A 17,623-nucleotide genomic window follows, 5' to 3' on the forward strand; every position below is an offset into this window, starting at 1 on the left:
ATGTCTCTCTCTCTCTCTCTCTCTCTCTCTCTCTCTCTTTCTAGCTTTCTGACATTTTCCCTAATAACTCTTCTCTATGTTACTGCTGCTTTGTTTAAATATTCTAAGTACTGACAATTGCAGAAGCAGTTAATCCCAATGGATAGTAAGTGAGCCAGTATTATATGCCTGGCATAGTCTTAATCACAACTATCTAAAGCTGAGAGAAAAACCAGGCTTCTTTAGTAGCAAGCCAAGAAGAATGCTCTGCAAGTAGACCATCTCTGGTCACCTAGTCCCAGCCCTAATGGCGTTATGTGAGGTTAGGAAATGCCACATGCTTGCTTCCCTGAGCACGGGTGACAGAACTTCCCTCAGAACACCCAGAGTCTCTCTCTTCCCTCCCTTCCTGATTCTCTGTCTCCCTTCACCGCCCCCCCAACGACTTGATTCTGCTTGGGGAAGCAGCCATGTTCATTGTATGTGTCAGGCTGTAAAGGTTGAGCATGGTTGATTTTCAACTTCAAAATACGAACTGACGCTCCTAAATTGCATGTTTGGTGCCACTCGCCCGGCCCACATCACCTTAAGAACTTTTTATAAATCATTCACAGATAATTTCTGAATCATTTGCAAAAGAATATTTTCGGAAGAAATCTGTAGCATGATGACAATTTTTCTTCCTTGATTGCTAATGGTGTACCATGGAAACATGTTACATTGTGCTTCATCCAGAAGGGCCACAAAATGTCACCCTTTTCATGCAGCTGGAACAATGGTTTGGGTCTGAAAAAGAATATTCATGGAGTTGAACTGACTATGTCAAAAACCTTTTAGTAAGGGTTTACATAGTTTTAGATTTTATGATGGAAGTATAGTCCCTGTACTCAAGAGGCTTATAATATCTCTTAATGGAGAGAAATTCAAATTAAAAAAATCACATATCACTAGTGAAAAATCCCCAGTTCCTGCTAAGTGTACTAGGATTAGTTAATTGTATTAAGTCTGTTGCTGTGAAGAAACACCTGATAAAAACAAAGGGAATATTTACTGTGGCTCTCACTTTGAAGGCACTGTCCCTCATGGTGGGGCATGTGTGGTGACAAGCATGGCTCTTGCTGTCACAGCAGGAGCATGACAGGGTGCGTCACGTTGTGTCTGCAGTCAGGAAACAGATGCGTGCGGGTCAGCAGCTCACTGTCTCCTTTTCATTCAGTGGAGTCCTGCCTCATCACAGGGCTGCCCGCATTCAGACTGGGTCCTCCATGTTCAGTGAAACCTTCCGGAAGCGGGCTCACAAACACCCCCACGGATTGTTTTCATGGTGACTCTAACTCCCATGAAGTTGATAGTGAAGATAAACCACTCAGCGTTATTTCACATCTCACAGCCTTGACAGGGAGGTTTGGGGGAACGTAAGTTTTTGAACATGCATACCCTTGTTGATTAACATTTCAGAACAGGGAGAAACTACTTTTCCCTTTGTGAATTGTTTTCTTCCGCTGTCCAATGCCATGGGAGTTTTTTCGGAGAACACTTATTTCTAGCCATGCTGTTGCATGGTCCATAAATAGATGACATTATTTTTTATTTTATATATATATATATATATATATATATATATATATATATATATATATATATATACACACACACACACACACACATACATACACACACACATATATATAATATATATGTTATATATATATGTAAATATATATATATATATTGACAACTTCTATACTTACAGACAACAAGCCATGGTATTTCTCTCCCCTCCCCCACTTTCCCCTTTATAACTCTGCTCTCTGTCATATCCGCTCCCTCTGTCCATTAGTTTCACTTTTAATTTGATGTCATCATCTTTTTCTCCTATTATGAGGGTCTTGTGTGGGTATTGCTAGGCACTGCAAGGTCTTGGATATCGAGGCCAAAGTCTGTCTGGACAGTTGTATGTAAGGAGTGGTACCCTTCCTTTAGCTCTTACATTCTTTCTGCCACCATGAGCCTTGGTGGGTGTGAGATGTTTCAGTGCGGGACACTCCTCTGTCCCTTCTTCTCAGCACTCTGTTGCTTTTTTTGGGTCATCCCAGTGAGATGACATAATTTTTTTAAATCATAAGTTGACATGGCATCAGGTGCTCAGAGACACTCAGGAAAGAAGCTGGCTTTAGACAGTCATTAATCTAGCCTCTGTTCTAAAGGAGAAGTGTAACTACATTTTCTTCCCCTGTCACTGACTTTGAAGATCTGGAGATGTTTTGGTCATACCTTTGGTAAAGGGCTGCCAGTGAGGGTGGTCTCATATTTTCTGAGGCAGACAAACAAACATAGGGGATAAGTTAACCACCTGGGACACTGCTTGGCTTGAGGAGTTAACACACACTTCTACACAATGCATCTAGCAGTTTGTTGCAGACCCGAGACTTCCACATGTACTGAGTTATTCACCCCACTCCAAACAATGAAACAGTTTTTCCTCTCCTTGGTGACCATTGTTCTTGATCAGTGCCTATTCTGGATCCAGGATCAGAAAAACACAGGGGCATCCAGCCGGGGCTGGTGTTTGGGTCCATGTGCAGTAAGGCAAACTATGTTCTCTCAGTGAACTTTTATAAGAAATCCCTATTTTTTAAAAAAAATTATTTTTATTATATTTTATTTGAGAGCGACAGACACAGAGAGAAAGACAGATAGAGGGAGAGAGAGAGAACGGGCGCGCCAGGGCTTCCAGCCTCTGCAAACGCACTCCAGACGCATGCGCCCCCTTGTGCATCTGGCTAACGTGGGACCTGGGGAACCGAGCCTAGAACCGGGGTCCTTAGGCTTCACAGGCAAGCGCTTAACTGCTAAGCCATCTCTCCAGCCCAAGAAATCCCTATTTACCATCTTAGGCCTATGCATAACTGGACATATATATGGTTAAAATCAGCTGCATCATGGGAAGAAACATGTGCAGTAGAAAAAACTGTTATGTAAACCCAACCTGTCAATCCAAACAGAAGACAACCCAGACTATGTCCTAGAAAATGATTTATCCTTACCTAGACATTCTATAAACAGAAGTCCCAGACCATTCCCTAGTGCCCTTGAGTACTTCCTGTTTAAGCAGCCACTGCCCCTTTGGCAGTGAATTCAAATTTTACTATTGTTTGCTCTTAGTGAAGTGTGTTTCCACTTCACTATTTGTGTGTGCCTTTCTTTAGTTCTCTGAGTAAGGCACCAAGCACCTGGAAACACTCAGAGTGTGGTGGTGGAAGCTGGGAGGTTAAAGGAAGGAAGAGAGAGAAAGTGAGAGAGCACACTGGTACATTGTGTGATCCACTGCTGAAGGGTAGGAGAAAAGGGAGCATCTTTGGAGACTGTAGCCAGGCTCATGGTTGACACCTCTATGACAAAAGGCAGAGAAGCAAGAGAAAAGCATAGCAAATACATTTAGTCAAGTTCATGTGCTGAGAATCCTTCAGAAACAATGACTCCAAAGATGTCAAGGAAACCATTCATGTTAAGGTTCAAAGAAGGGACAGCGTATACATGATGACTGGGTAAAGGGGCCTGTGATCAAACTGCAAGAAACTGGGAAAGCCTGGCCAATTTGTTGCTTTAGAATCTTCTGACATTTCTTTCCTTTTTAAGATTCTAAAAATGTATTTGTGTGTGTGTGTAAGGATTTCTTACCACTACAAATAAATGCCCATACAACTCTATGTGGGTGATTGAACCTGGGCTAACTGGCTTTGGAAGTTAGAGCTTTTAACTTGTGAGCCGTTTCCCCATTGCATCTTCTGGGCGTTTTTGTGTCTTCAGTCCTTCCTCCAGGTATAGGGCAGGACATCTGCCACATTAAAGGTTTTCAAGATTGAAGGTCATAGATACCTCTATGCTTCTTCCATGTCACAATTTCCAAGGAGCCAAACAGAAGCAAGATCTCCTTCTTAGTGGGCTAAATTACAAATAATCTATTTTAAGCTGTATCCACATGAGCAAACTGCATGGCCAAGCAGTTCAGATGAGTCATATTTGGCATTCCAGTAGGCCACAAAGGAATTGTAGAGGAGTGAAAGAGGTTCCAAGGAGGTAGGCCTAGAGGTGAGACCTGTCTAAAGCCAGGGACCAAGCATCTTCTTGAATGATAATTCCCCCAGGACCGCCAGCCTTTCACTCATACCTATTTACATGGCTAGATGGAAGTTAATAACACTCTGCTTTTCAATGTCATTATCAATGGGTAGTGTAATTTGTTTTATTGTAGTGTTTATCAAACTAGAGGCTCAGAGTATGTGTTTAAAATTAAAATAAGATTCATATTACACATTAAGTCAATTTGTCTTTACGAAGCTCTTAGATTCATGGTAACCAAAGAGTATTTCAGTTGACAGGTATTTACTTCTTTCGAAATTTAGTATAAACAACTGCTTAACAGGATCCTTCTAAAAGAAAATCAGGGAATAGAAGGTTAGAGGAGTCGTCTTGACTCTGTTTTGGATTTCTGACTGTATGTGGTTAGCATGGGTAGGATGTAGGTTGGGGCCCATGTGGAAGAAAGTTATGCTATAAATGCTTTGTGAAATATTATGACAGCAGTAGTTACAGGTAATGAATCAGTCATAGGTATGTACATGGTTATTGCTTATGTGGTAGATTCATATTTCTGATTTATGGGGCAATATTTATCCTTCCTCTGTAAGGAAGGAAATGGGAGCTGTTTGAACAGAAAAACAAATAAGCAAACATTCTATGTCATGTGGTGCCTCTTGTTTTAGTGTCAGTTGCTCACACTTGAGAAATACAGTTTAAGCAAAATTATGCTCCAATAGATAGCCCCATAAATATTGCTAAATCTCCTATGTGGAGTCAGCAGCAGTGGACCATGATGATGACTCCCAGTCAGTGAATAACTACGGGGCTCAGATGGGGGAGACAAAGGCTTTCATCTTGCCCCTGACTGGGGCACAAACTCCTGACCTCAGCAAAACGGCAGCTTGTTCCCAGATGTGCACCAATGAGGTACTGATGCCTCAAGGTCATTGGTGTTAGGCATCTACTGGCAGCTTCTGATTCCAGCTCTGATGGCGTAGCTCTTATCAGATTCACCTTTCTGCTGATGTCAACTGTAAAAGCCAGATAGAATACGAAACGAGTGTACAAACCAAACCATTTTTATGGGATCACTGGAGAATAATCTAGACAGTCAGGATTTGAGGGCCTAAGATCACGTGGAGAAAGAAATAATACTGGGGTGAGCCCCGTATTCACTGCTGCTTTCACACCTTAGGCTGGCAAGGAAGCAGAATTATAGAGCTCAACAGCTTCACTGGGAAAGAGATGTAAACAGTGGAATTCAGAGACACCCAGATAACAGTGAAAGGTCTTTGTGCTTGTGCTGTGAAGGGCGAACAGGAAGAAAGTGAACCAGCATCCTGGGTACCAGAACCTGAGATTGTCCTCAACCTCTACACATGTGTTGTGTGGTGTCTGTGCTCTCACACATGACCATGCACACACACATACATACAAGTAAAAATTTAAAACCAGTTTCTCTTATAAGTATACATTTAAAATCCTAAATGAGTGATTGGCAAAACAAATATAGCCAAATTGAGACAACTTCAGGAATACTTTATTTAATATTAAAAATTTAATTATCAGGTTTAAGCTCAGTGGCTAAGGGTGCTTGCTAAACAGAGATGAAGACCCGAAACTGAGTATGATTTCCTGATTCCTTTGTAAAATCTAAGTGTAGCCAGACATGACTGTAACCCCAGTCCTCAGAGGGGCATAGACAAGAGAATCACTGGGCCTCTCTGGCCAGGCAGCCTGACCAAAAATAGCAGCTCAAGTTTCAGTGAGAGACTTTTACTGATGGAAATAAGTCAGAAAAGGTTGCCTAATAGATCTTCTCTAGCTTCCACACATGTTCACAAAGGCATGTACAACTATATACACATGTACATATACCCCGCACATACTGATGCATGTGTACTTGCACATAAGACTTAAAAAGTTCAATCGTCATAATATATCATGGTAAAGGAATATGAGAAAACAGCGCATTTCAATAAGTTCAAAAATATATTTTATATAATTCAGTTACTGACTTATGCTATAGTATTTAGGCTTTAGAAATAGGAAAAACAAGCTGGAAAGCTGGCTTAGCAATTAAAGGTGCTTGCCTGCAAAGCTGAAGGACCCAGGTTCAATTCCCCAGGACCTACATAAGCCAGATGCACAAAGTGGCACATATATCTGGAGTCTGAGTTCATTTGCAGTGGCTGAAGGCTCTGACACATCTATTCTCTCTCTCCCTCTTCCTCTTTCTCTCTTTCACTCTCTCTCAGGTAAATAAATAAAAATTTAAAAATAGGATATATGTTCCTTTTTATTTTTAATTCATGTATTTGTGTGTATGATGTGTATATGGGCATGCATGTGCCACAATATGTCTGTGTAGACCACAGGATAACTTTGGGTATTGATCCATACATTCTAACTTGTTTGAGACAGGGTTTCCCTCTCTCTTTTTCTAGGGTGTCTTACTGCTCACTGCTGACCTGTGAGCTTCCAGGGATTCTCTTGTTTGCCTCCCATATCCCTAAAGATACGCTTTTCACATGCTCAGTACTGCCTCTGTTAACTTTACGTGGGTTCTGGAGCTCCAGACTCAGGTCATCATGCTTGTGCTGCACTTTCTCCCTAACCCAGGAATAATATTCCTGACACTATTACAGGACATCTACAAAATCTTACAGCTAATGATTTCATAGGAATATAGTAAACATTTATCCTTCAGCATCAGAAATAGTACAAAAGTATTCTGTACTACAATTTCTATGTAATATTGTTAAGGGATTAGCTACTACATCAGATCAAGCAAACAAAAGAAGAGTCACAAAAATTAGAAAATTAGAAAGAATGTCACTATTTGGCAATGTGACTATATACATAAAAAAGGCAAGATAATCTATAAGTAATTAGGCTTAATAACTGGATTTGTAAAGTCACCAAATACAAGATATACAAAACCAATTGTTTTTCTATATAATAGCAATAAGCATGCAGACAAATGCATTTTAAAAGGATTTTTAATTTATTTGCAAGGAGAGAGAAGAGAGACAATAAGCATGCCAGGGCCTTCTGCCAGTGCAAACAAACTCCAGATATGTGCCCTACTTTGTGCATCTCGCTTTATGTAGGTACTGGGTAGTGAACCTGAGCCATCAGGCCTTGCAAACAAGCACCTTAACCATTGAGCCATGTCTGTAGCCTGCAACGTAAATTTTTATAGAGATGGAATATTGATCATGGCACCAAAGCCAATAGTGCTCAGGAGTCAATCTTTTAAACATTGAAATTCATAAAGCTGTAAAACAATATTGATAAAATAGTGAATAAAGAAAAAAAATATATTTATATAAGCAGTCACTTGATTTATGGCAGATACAATTTTAAGGTACTTTGAAGAATTTTTAAAGTATTAGATTAATTTGAGATCTAAAAAAAAAAGCATGAACTTTGATTTCTACTGTGATCATATATATTACATCCTTTTGTGGTTTGAATCAGATGTCCCCATAATTTCATGTGTTCTGAATGCTTGGTGGCAATTTGGGAGGTGGAGTCTTGCTGAAGGAGGTGTGTTGCTGGGGCAGACTTTGGAGTGTCATAGGCAGTATCCCTGCTGTGATGGTTTGAAATAAAATTTCCCCCAAATCCCTAGCTAGTGGAACTGTCTGTAAGGTTGTGGAACTTTTAAGAGGTAAAGAGCCTTGCTGGAAGGAAGTATGTCACTGGAAGCAGGACTTGAGGTTTTATAACCCAGTCTCACTTCCTATTCTCTCTGTCTACTTTCTCGCTGCTGATATGATGATGTGAAACTATATTCCTGCTATTGACATTTTTCCTTCCCATCACAGACTTCCCCTCAAAACTTAGATGAAAATGAACCCATCCTTTCCTTAAGGTGTTTCAGGTCAGGTATTTTGTTCTAGCTACCATAAAATAACTGATATATCCACCTTGTACCATACACAAAAATTAAGTCTAGATCAATTTAGTGTGCTTAATTAACTATGGAATAGTTAAATGCAGTGTTATTAAATGTGAAAAATAAAACATAGGATAGGATTTCTATGACATTAGGATGAACAAAGAATTTTTAAAGGGTATAAAGGCATTAGTGATAAAGGACAAGATTGAAAAATTGATTCTTATAAAAAATTATGAACTTCTTGTGCAGTCTCAACATAATACTAGGATCAACCAAGCCGGCAGCTCAGACCTTCAACTCTCCGACACCAAGGCAGGAGGAGGAACCAGAACCTGGGTCTTCCCACTGCTCCTGATGACAACAGACATCTGGGCTCCTCCCAGACACCCTTGGCTACAGCCACACCCACTTTTACTCATTGTTTCTGGGGCACGCCTGTGGCTTCAGCGCATAAGATGCAGAGAAAGTGCCAAGATATCTCTAAGCTGTAAGTAAAGCATTTTTATCCGGAGGGCACGGAAAAGTCCCTTTCTTCAAAGGAATGATGGGTGGAAGTGACAATTTCAGCTATCTGTGTATCTCCTTTGCCTCCAAGATGGAAGCTCCTTAAATCTTGCAAACCTCATGTTTTCTATAAGAATTTTTTTTTTTTTCCCACAAAGTCTAGCACTAAGCATATTTGAAAATGATTCCTTGATAACTATAGAGACATAGCTCAATAGTAGAGTGGTTGCTCAGCATATGCAAGGGGCTGGCTTTGATCCCCAGTACTAGAAAAAATATTTTCTTAAAAAATTAATAAATATTCATTAATTATGGGCAAAAAATTATGAACTTCTCTAATCAAATAATGCATTGACAAGAATTTAAACTCAAGCCAGAGAGGGGTGAAGGTTTCTGAAATACATATAACTAAGTGGGAATTGCATTAAGAAAGTTTTGGTGGGTTATGTGTGTACATGATGAGTATGTGTTCATGCATGTGAGTGTACCCAGCTTTTGCATGAATGCTGGGCATGCAAACTCAGGTTCTCATATGGGCATTTATCTAGTGAGCATTTTCCCTAGCTCTGCTTATGAAATACTGATGACATAAAGTAATACTATTATAACAAAATTAAAATGAGAAAAAGGACCTTGAGGAATGGCTTAGCATTTAAGGTACTTGTCTACAAAGCCAAGGGACCCAAGTAAAAATCTCCAGGACCTACATAAGCCAGATACATAAGGTAGTGCATGTGTCTGGAGTTCATTTGCAGTGGCTGAGGGCCCTGGAGAGCCCATTCTCTCTCTCTCCCTCTGCTTCTTTATCTTTCTCAAATAAATAAATCAAAATAAAATATAATAATATATAATTACCTTCCAGGCACCAGGTATTTTTAAAAAAATCATAAAATAAGCAAAATAATCTTGATTAGTCAGAGAGAAATAGATAATAGATAATTACCATATAGAAAGATATTTAACATAAATAATCAATAGAGAAATAATATTACATCTTGTGGTGGGTTGAATCAGATGTCCCTCTGTGTTCTGAATGCTTGGTCTGCAGCTGGTGGCAGTTTGGGAGGTGGACGCTTGCTGGAGGAGGTGTGTTGCCTGGGCAAGCTTTTGGAATGTTACAGTAAGCTTCCCCTTTCCAGAGTTTCACTCACTGTCTTGTGCTGTTTTCCACTTGCTCTGGCAAAAGTGATATCCAGCCTCTGCTTGTGCCATGCCTTCTACTGCCCTCATGAAGCTTCCCCACGAAACTACAAACCAAAATATAAACTTTTCTTCTATCATCTCCTTTTGGTCAAGTATTTTTTCCTGGCCACAAGGGGTAACTCCAACACATCAACAATGACATATTATCATGAACCCCTTCATAATGATTAAAATTTTAAAAAACCCTCAAATCATGACATTGGTTATATTAAAGATATGGAACAGCATATAGTACTCTCTTACATTATGAGGAGATTATAAATTGCAGCAGCTATTTTAGAAAATAATTTGGAATAGGTGCTAAATGTACACTCTCTTTATGACATAAAATTCCATTCTTATATACCTACAAAAGAAATGTATACATATATCCATCAAAAGCCTGTGAAAAGTGCTTATTTTAGAATTATGTTTGAGGGTTCTGAGCTGGAAGTGATTTCAATATGCATTAAAAATAGAAAAATAAATTAATTATAATAAAAATTCTAATGGGATATTATACTGGGCTGAAAATCAGATTATGGCTATAAGTAAAAATATAAATAAATCTCACAGAAAATACCTTAATCAAAACAGTTGAATGTAAAGGAATGTACAATTCTATTTCTATGGAGTTCAACAAGCAATTCCAATGTATGGTTATAGGAGTCAGAATATTGGTTACCTTTGTAGAACTACTGATTTAGGGGGTCTAGGAAGAAGGTTTTGATAATGTTCTCTGTCTTCATCTAGATGCTGCTTATCCAGATGTGTTCAGTTCATATGAACTTTCTGAGTTGCCATATACTATATATTCGGTGTCCCTACTGTATCCATGCAGTCATCACTCTGTACCCATGAGACATTATTTCTTGTAGGTATCTATATTCACAGAAGCTTAAATCCCTTATGTAAACGATACAGTTTTTGTATCTAACCTATCTAATCTAATCTCACAGATATTAAATCATTTATAGATTACATAAAATAATATAAATGCTATTTAAACAGTTGTTATGCTGTTTTGTATAAAGAATGGCAAGAGAAATCCTGCATATGGTCTACAGATGCCATTTTTTTTCTATTTTCTATCTACTATTGGTGGCCTGTGTACATGAGATTTCAATACAAAAATTTACCAAAAATATCCTTTGTGTATCTTTCATCATAAATTCATGCCATTATAAGGTATTAGACATTTTAAAAAAATTACCCCCAGGTCCTAATTGGAGGAAGCTTCTGTTATTGCTCTCTAAGTTCTAATTTTTCATGTTCAACTATAAGATTATTAAACCTGTTGCATGTATACCAATTGACAATACCTGTGTTAAGAGTATAGCTATTACTCAGGAAACAGTCTCTGAATTTTGTTTTCATCTTCATTATAACCTTTTGACTTCAAATTACCAAACTATTATTTTGTTTTCAGTGACAATGGTGAGTCACTGGTGACACATTCCACAGGCAGCTATAAACAGAAGACTGGCCATTAGTTTGCTTCTCAGGAAAATTATGGTGCTTCTGAACTGGTTTTGATAGCATAGAGAATCCTCCAATTTGGTAAGGAAGTGGTTGTGGTAAAGCCTCAAGAAGCTGAGTGAATTTATTTTGCCTTTGGGGTATCAAAGGAAGCTTGGTTAGGTTTTCCTCACTCTTTTGTCTTTTCTCCCTTTTCTTTCCCTCTACCACTTCTCTTTCTCTCTTCTCTTCCTCTCTTTAATGAGTGTCTGTTTGGCCATTCATTTTGATTAATGGTTAGGAAATTGGAAAATAACATTCGATTTAATTCCAGGGCCTTTAAAACACATTTATAGGTAATACATGATGACTATAAATCTGGATCAAATTCTTGAAATAATATGATTAAAAGTTCTAAGAAAGGTATAGACTTACTCTCACCATACCCTTCATTACTGGCTAGCATGTAATGTATAGTTTACAGAACTATCCTCACCAGGTCATTAACAAAGTACTAAATGGACTCATGGGATCCTTCCTTTCCTCCCTCTCTTTCCTTCCTCTCCCCTCCCCTTACTTCTGTTTCTGTCTTTGTTATGTCAGTAAAATGTTAGGAGAAACACTAAACCATTTTGCATATCAGAAAACTCAGAAAATTATATTGAATTCAAAAATTTGTTGTGAAGATTAAATAAATTCATACATATAAGATGTCTAAAAGATTCCCTAGCTCAGGGTTAATCATCAACAGTGTGGTCCTAGTCTTCATTGCTGTCACCCTCATTGCCATCATCAACTTCAGCATCCAGGAGTAGGAATAGTGTTTCAGGGTCCTATGAAGGTGGCAGACTTGTAAGCAACTCAGTAGCTTAGAAGCCAGGAGAAAGGAAAGCTGTTTCCACTGACACATCACTGGGGAAGATCACAGGGAAGAGACTAAAGGTTCTGCCTGAGGACCCATGATCACATCTGCAGCATTCACCATGGTGATGAGCTCCCAGTGGGCCAGAACTGAATTATCAATATGTTCAAGACTGGGAGGTGGAATTGAGAGTAGAGAAAGCTAACATACCCTAACCCAAACTTCATCTTCCACATCAGTACAAGAAGATCTGTAACTAGATGATGGTAATGAGTTTACTGGGCAGACAAAGCAGAAAACAGCTCCCAATGACAGTATAATAAATACATTTTAATTATTCCTGAATGTTATTGCAGAGGTTTGTATCACTACTGGCCTCTTAGTAGACGTAAGAGGAAGGGAATATATTTTATGTGTTTTTCAAGTCTCTTTATTGAATAAAAATTCTTTACTACTTGTGTCATTGAAATTCCTAATCATAGATAGATGCATTATTGAATTAATTCAAGTCAATAGAATATCATATCATAGAAAATAGCTCAGCTTTCACTTTATGATAACTTTGTGGAATAACTTTTATTTAGATTTATAATCAGTTTATTCCTCTCCCTACCAAAGAAGACAATTTCTAAATCTCCTTTTCCTCTTTCAACACAAACATAGTATATGTTCAGTCCTTAAAAATATAGAGTACAAAACCCTTTACTTTCACAAATAATTAGTGACAATTATTTGGTGTAAATATTCAAAGCAATACTTTCCATATTAATTAAAATTTTATTTATATCACATTTAGTAGGAAATTCTATGTTTATATGAATATGGCTGCAAATTAAATTAGCATTATATATAGTTATTGTGGAATAGTTTTAGTGGAGATGAATTTCAACTCTCACATAATGATATAAATTTGAACATAATTTCTTTGATGTTCCCTCCACTCAACTGATGGTCCTAAAATGACATTTATGTTAACAATCATAGTGACAAAGAATTTTTATTAATTTTTATTATGACTAGTATTTACCTGCATTTTCTTTAACACTTCCTCTAAGATACCTAGAGCAACTGTAAGCATACAATTTTTCTATTCTTGGAAATTTTTAAAATAGGTCCAACATTACAAATTTAGCCTACTGCCTGCCAATATAGGTGAAAACTGTTTATCACAATCTGGAATAATGGCAGGAAGAAGAAATACAGTGTCATAATTAACAGTTATTGCTGATTATATTTTTCATTTTTTTTATTTATACATCCAATAAAATTCTACAAAAAGAATAGTTATATGAATAAAATTATGAATCCACAAAGTCATCAGGTATGTCAAAAGTATGTGAAAAAGTTGGAAATTAGCTCAGTGGTAGACTGCTTTCTAGCAGGTACAAGGCCTGAGATTTGAGATTTGGTTCCCAGCTCTAAAAAAAAAAAAAAAAAAAAGAAAGAAAAAGAAAAGCAAAGAAAAAGAAGAAAAGAAAAATTTTTTAAAAAATTGGAAAAATGATAATTCACTTAGTAGATTAGAGAAAGGTGAAATATAAATTTTTCTTTGTGTATGTAGAGGGAGAGGGATTAGTAGTGAAAAAAGTCTCTTGGGCTGGAGAGATGGCTTAGCAGTTAAGCACTTGCCTGTGAAGCCTAAGGACCCTTGTTTGAGGCTCGATTCTCCAGAACCCACGTTAGCCAGATACACAAGGGGGTGCACGCATCTGGAGTTCGTTTGCAGTGGCTGGAGGCCCTGGTGTGCCCATTCTCTCTCTCTCTCTCTCTGTACTTCTTTCACTATCTGTCTGTCATGCTCAAATAAATAAAAATAAACAACAACAAAAATCTCTCCTTAAAATACCCACAAAACATAAATCAAGACCCAGAGTAGAACAAAATACAACCAGACATAAAAGTTCTCAAAATTTTACTTTGCATATACTTTTAAAAAAAGAGAATGAAGAGGGATATGTTTTGTTGAAATAAAAGACCGAGGAAAAACAAAACAAAATAGTAACAGCAAAACTCCTCAAATAGTGGGATCAAAGTAACATAGGTGAGCTGGAGAAGAGATAATCCTGGGGTCATTGTTAAAGAAATTTCCGAAGATAATTGCCAGTCCTCAACAGAAGACTAGTTAGAATGCCTTACAGAACAAAAATTAAAACCAAAAACTAATGTGTTTCACCTAAATTGTTCAAATTACTAGGATAAAGTTGTTCAAGATACTTCCTTATTTTTCTTTTAATATATCTAGACTATAATGATATTATTTCTGTCCTTGAAATTGATACTTTGTGTTTTTCTTCCTTTTCCACCTCAATCAATGTAAAGGATTAACAATTTATTGATCTCCAAGAACCAAATTATTTATTTATTTATTTATTTTTAATTTTTATTAACATTTTCCATGATTATAAAATATATCCCATGGTAATTCCCTCCCTCCCCACCCCCACACTTTCCCATTTGAAATTCCATTCTCCATCATATTACCTCCCCATTACAATCATTGCAAGAACCAAATTATTGATCACTAATCTTCTCGAGTGTTTTTCAGTCTTCGACTTCTTTGATTTCTACTCAGCCTTTGCTAATTCCCTTTGTTCTGCTTGTTGTGGTTTTCTAATGTTCTCCTTTTTCTACTTTATTGAGCTGGGAGCTAATCTGAGACTTCTCTTATTTTTGAATATAGACTTTTATTACTGTAAATTTCCCTGTAATTTTTATGTCAGTAGCTCCCACACATTTTTAAATACTTTATTATTTTTATTTATTTCATATTATCTAAGTTCCAGCTTGAGTTCTCTGATTAGAGGATTAAACATTTCTGATATATGTGTTACTTACATTTGAGGTATTTGAGCACTTGATAGATATTTTTCCATTACTGGGTTCTGGTTTTATTTGATTGTGATCTGAAAACATCTTAGATTTACTGTGGCTGAGATTGGAGAGGGAATATGGTATATTTTGATAAATGTTTCATATGCACATGAAAAAGGTGTGTTGTGATATTGTGTGTTAATTAAATCTAGTCTGATAATAATGTTCAAGTTTTCCATATCATTACTGATTTTCTGTCTGTTTGTTAAATCAGTTCATGAGGGAAGGGTACTGATGGTTGATTATTATTATGGATTTTTGTATTTCTCTTTGAAGTCCTATCAGTTTTGCTTCATATATTTTGAAACTCTATTATTAAGTACATACACATTTCCTCTTGATAAAATGATCACTTTGTCACAATGAAAATCATACTCACTCTTTCCATATTCTTTGTTTTAAAAATAACTTTGATCATAATATCGTATTTCCAAATGTCATTTTTCTTTGCTAGTAGCCTAGGATGTCTAAGATATTAACAAGCATACATTTGTTATCAGTTATATACATGTATCTCTTTACTAAAATACATCCTAAAATATACAAAAATAAGGATGTAAAGGATAAAATTAATGGAAGTGGAAGTTTTCATACGTCTCTTCCTACTCCATGTAGTCTGTTTCACACGTGTTCTTGCCTGATAACATTTGCCCTAAATAACAGGGTGGCAGACAGGAAGAACAGGATTATTACAACAATGATTTGTTGGGAATTTCCTTTGCTTTTCTCTATCTTCTGTTGACCCAAACCTCACATTTCCATGCAAGACAACTCCTTTTCATTCAACATATAGCAAGCATATGAAGCCACAGGTAAATCTTACAGTGGGATAAAACTACTGTTTCCCCATCCCTAAGAGAACAAGCTGAATAAGCCCCAAGCTAGGATTAGTCCTGAGATGATGGGAAGACAGGAATGGCAAAGAAGGTCAGAAAAAGCAAAGGATAAAGAAAGAAAGGCAAGGAACTGGGAAGGCTGTGTTCTTTGCTGAGCCAAAGAATAGAACATTAAGGAGAGGACACATGGGGTCAAGGGTAGAAGCCACATTTAGAGGGGGCTGAGACCAGGGCATACAGAAAAGCTGGGCTGCTATCACAAGAGAGTGGCATCGGAGAATCTACCCATGCCACTGAAACCCAAGCAACTTTAGTTTGCCTATAGACAACTGACAGTAGTCAAGGGTCTTCATAATAAGAATATAGACCAAAATAATGCTTGGAAACTATTAATAGAGTTGTTTGCTTAAAGAATCATAAACCTGTTAAGAAAGACCAGGGACTACAAGTAGCAATAAAGGCCAAAATATGGAAAAAGAATAGGTGGAGCATGGATGAGACGAGAAAGAAAAGAGGCAATGAAAAAGGAGAATGCCAAAAGCTTATAAATTCTATAGGAGATCAGTCATTGTGGTGCTGGCTATAGACATTGATAACTTGTGAGCAGACCAGCCTTTGTCCAGGGTCTTGACAACCTTACGAGCACACAGTACAGAGGTCTGCAAACCTCATCTTGAGGGCCTTTCTCAGCTTGGGGCTGCTTAGCATCAGGATGATGGAGTGCAGGGAGATGCCAGTGTAGGTTACCACTTCCCAGGCCCAGTTCCAGGGGCTCTGGAAGATTATGATTTTTGTGGTAGACGTTGTCAAAGACAGGACGTACAATGTATAGAAGACCAGGAAAAAGGCAAGTGACTTCAGAGCCATAGTGTGAGCCTGGGTGCTGGGATTGTGAGCTCCGGACCTGAAATCCCGCATCTGCCCCATATGCCGGTACAGTGAGAACATGAGCAAGATGATGGACGTCAAGAAAAGGAAGAATGGAATGACCCACAAAAGCATTGCATGATAGCGATAATATCTCTGATAGAAGGTCATTTTTATATGCGGAAGTGTGCAGTTTACATAGAAGACCGTTGTTGGAGAGGAAATCACATGCCCTGTGGTTGATGAGATACATGACAGGCCACCGATGATCAGGGAGACCAGCAGCAGCCTGGGAACTGACCTTGAAATCCTCCACTTCAGCCAGAAGAATATGGGATGGGAGAAGGAAGAGATCTTCACACAGTAGAAGATGGCAAGCCAGGTGGTTAGCCAGAAAGTGAGAGTGTTGCTAAAGTCCCAGAGTATGCCCAAATAGCTAATTTTGTAACAAAACATAAAGGCCAGGAAGTTGTTCAGGAAGGCTAGCCCATGCAGGCAGAACCTAGAGGCAGCAAGACAGGCTACAATCATGTCACCTGCAGGTAGTGTCCGACTCTGCACCCATTCCCTGCCCAGCATACCCACCATGAAGCCATTCTGCAGCAAAGCAACTAGAGTCTCCAGGCAAAAGATGACCGTGAAGATCAATGTGAAGGAGGAATACATCTTCTCCAGTGAAGTCGGCTCAGACTGCCTGTAAGTGCAGAGTGCTGGGACACGTACGCAGGGAAAACAGCATCCCTAGGCAAATCACCTCTCCCTGGATTCGTGCACAAGCCCAGCTACTTTTGAGACCCTGGCTGAGGGCCTCAGTGAGGATAACTGCTGTCTCTTGTGGCATGCAAATCACTGCCAGGTCAGTGACACCTGGATCTACTTGAATGTTTATTTGCCTAGTTTTTATTACAGCCAGGTGCAGGGAAATATGACTAGGACAGAGGCTCAAGGGGTACTTAAAATATTGTTTTGTACATTGTTAATCTTTATGGGTGTAATTATTTATTTTAATACTATATTTATTAATAAGTATGAATGGGTTTCACTGTGGCATTTCCATACACACACACACACACA

General features: G+C 38.1%; 1 protein-coding gene across 1 annotated transcript; it reads right to left on the reverse strand.

Annotated features, from left to right (window-relative positions):
* Positions 1–16,318: 16,318 nt before the first annotated feature.
* On the reverse strand, positions 16,319–17,215 carry LOC101609341 (taste receptor type 2 member 134-like). Its single transcript, XM_004651704.2, has one exon. The coding sequence runs from the start codon at positions 17,213–17,215 to the stop codon at positions 16,319–16,321; it is 897 nt and encodes a 298-aa protein (XP_004651761.2).
* Between the last annotated feature and the right edge of the window lie 408 nt (positions 17,216–17,623).

Source organism: Jaculus jaculus, chromosome 4 (assembly GCF_020740685.1).
Source record: "Jaculus jaculus isolate mJacJac1 chromosome 4, mJacJac1.mat.Y.cur, whole genome shotgun sequence".
NCBI lineage: Eukaryota > Metazoa > Chordata > Mammalia > Rodentia > Dipodidae > Jaculus > Jaculus jaculus.

Bases quoted from the DNA above. Each gene is read 5' to 3' on its own strand.
- LOC101609341 (XM_004651704.2), bottom strand. From the start codon at position 17,215: ATGTATTCCTCCTTCACATTGATCTTCACGGTCATCTTTTGCCTGGAG.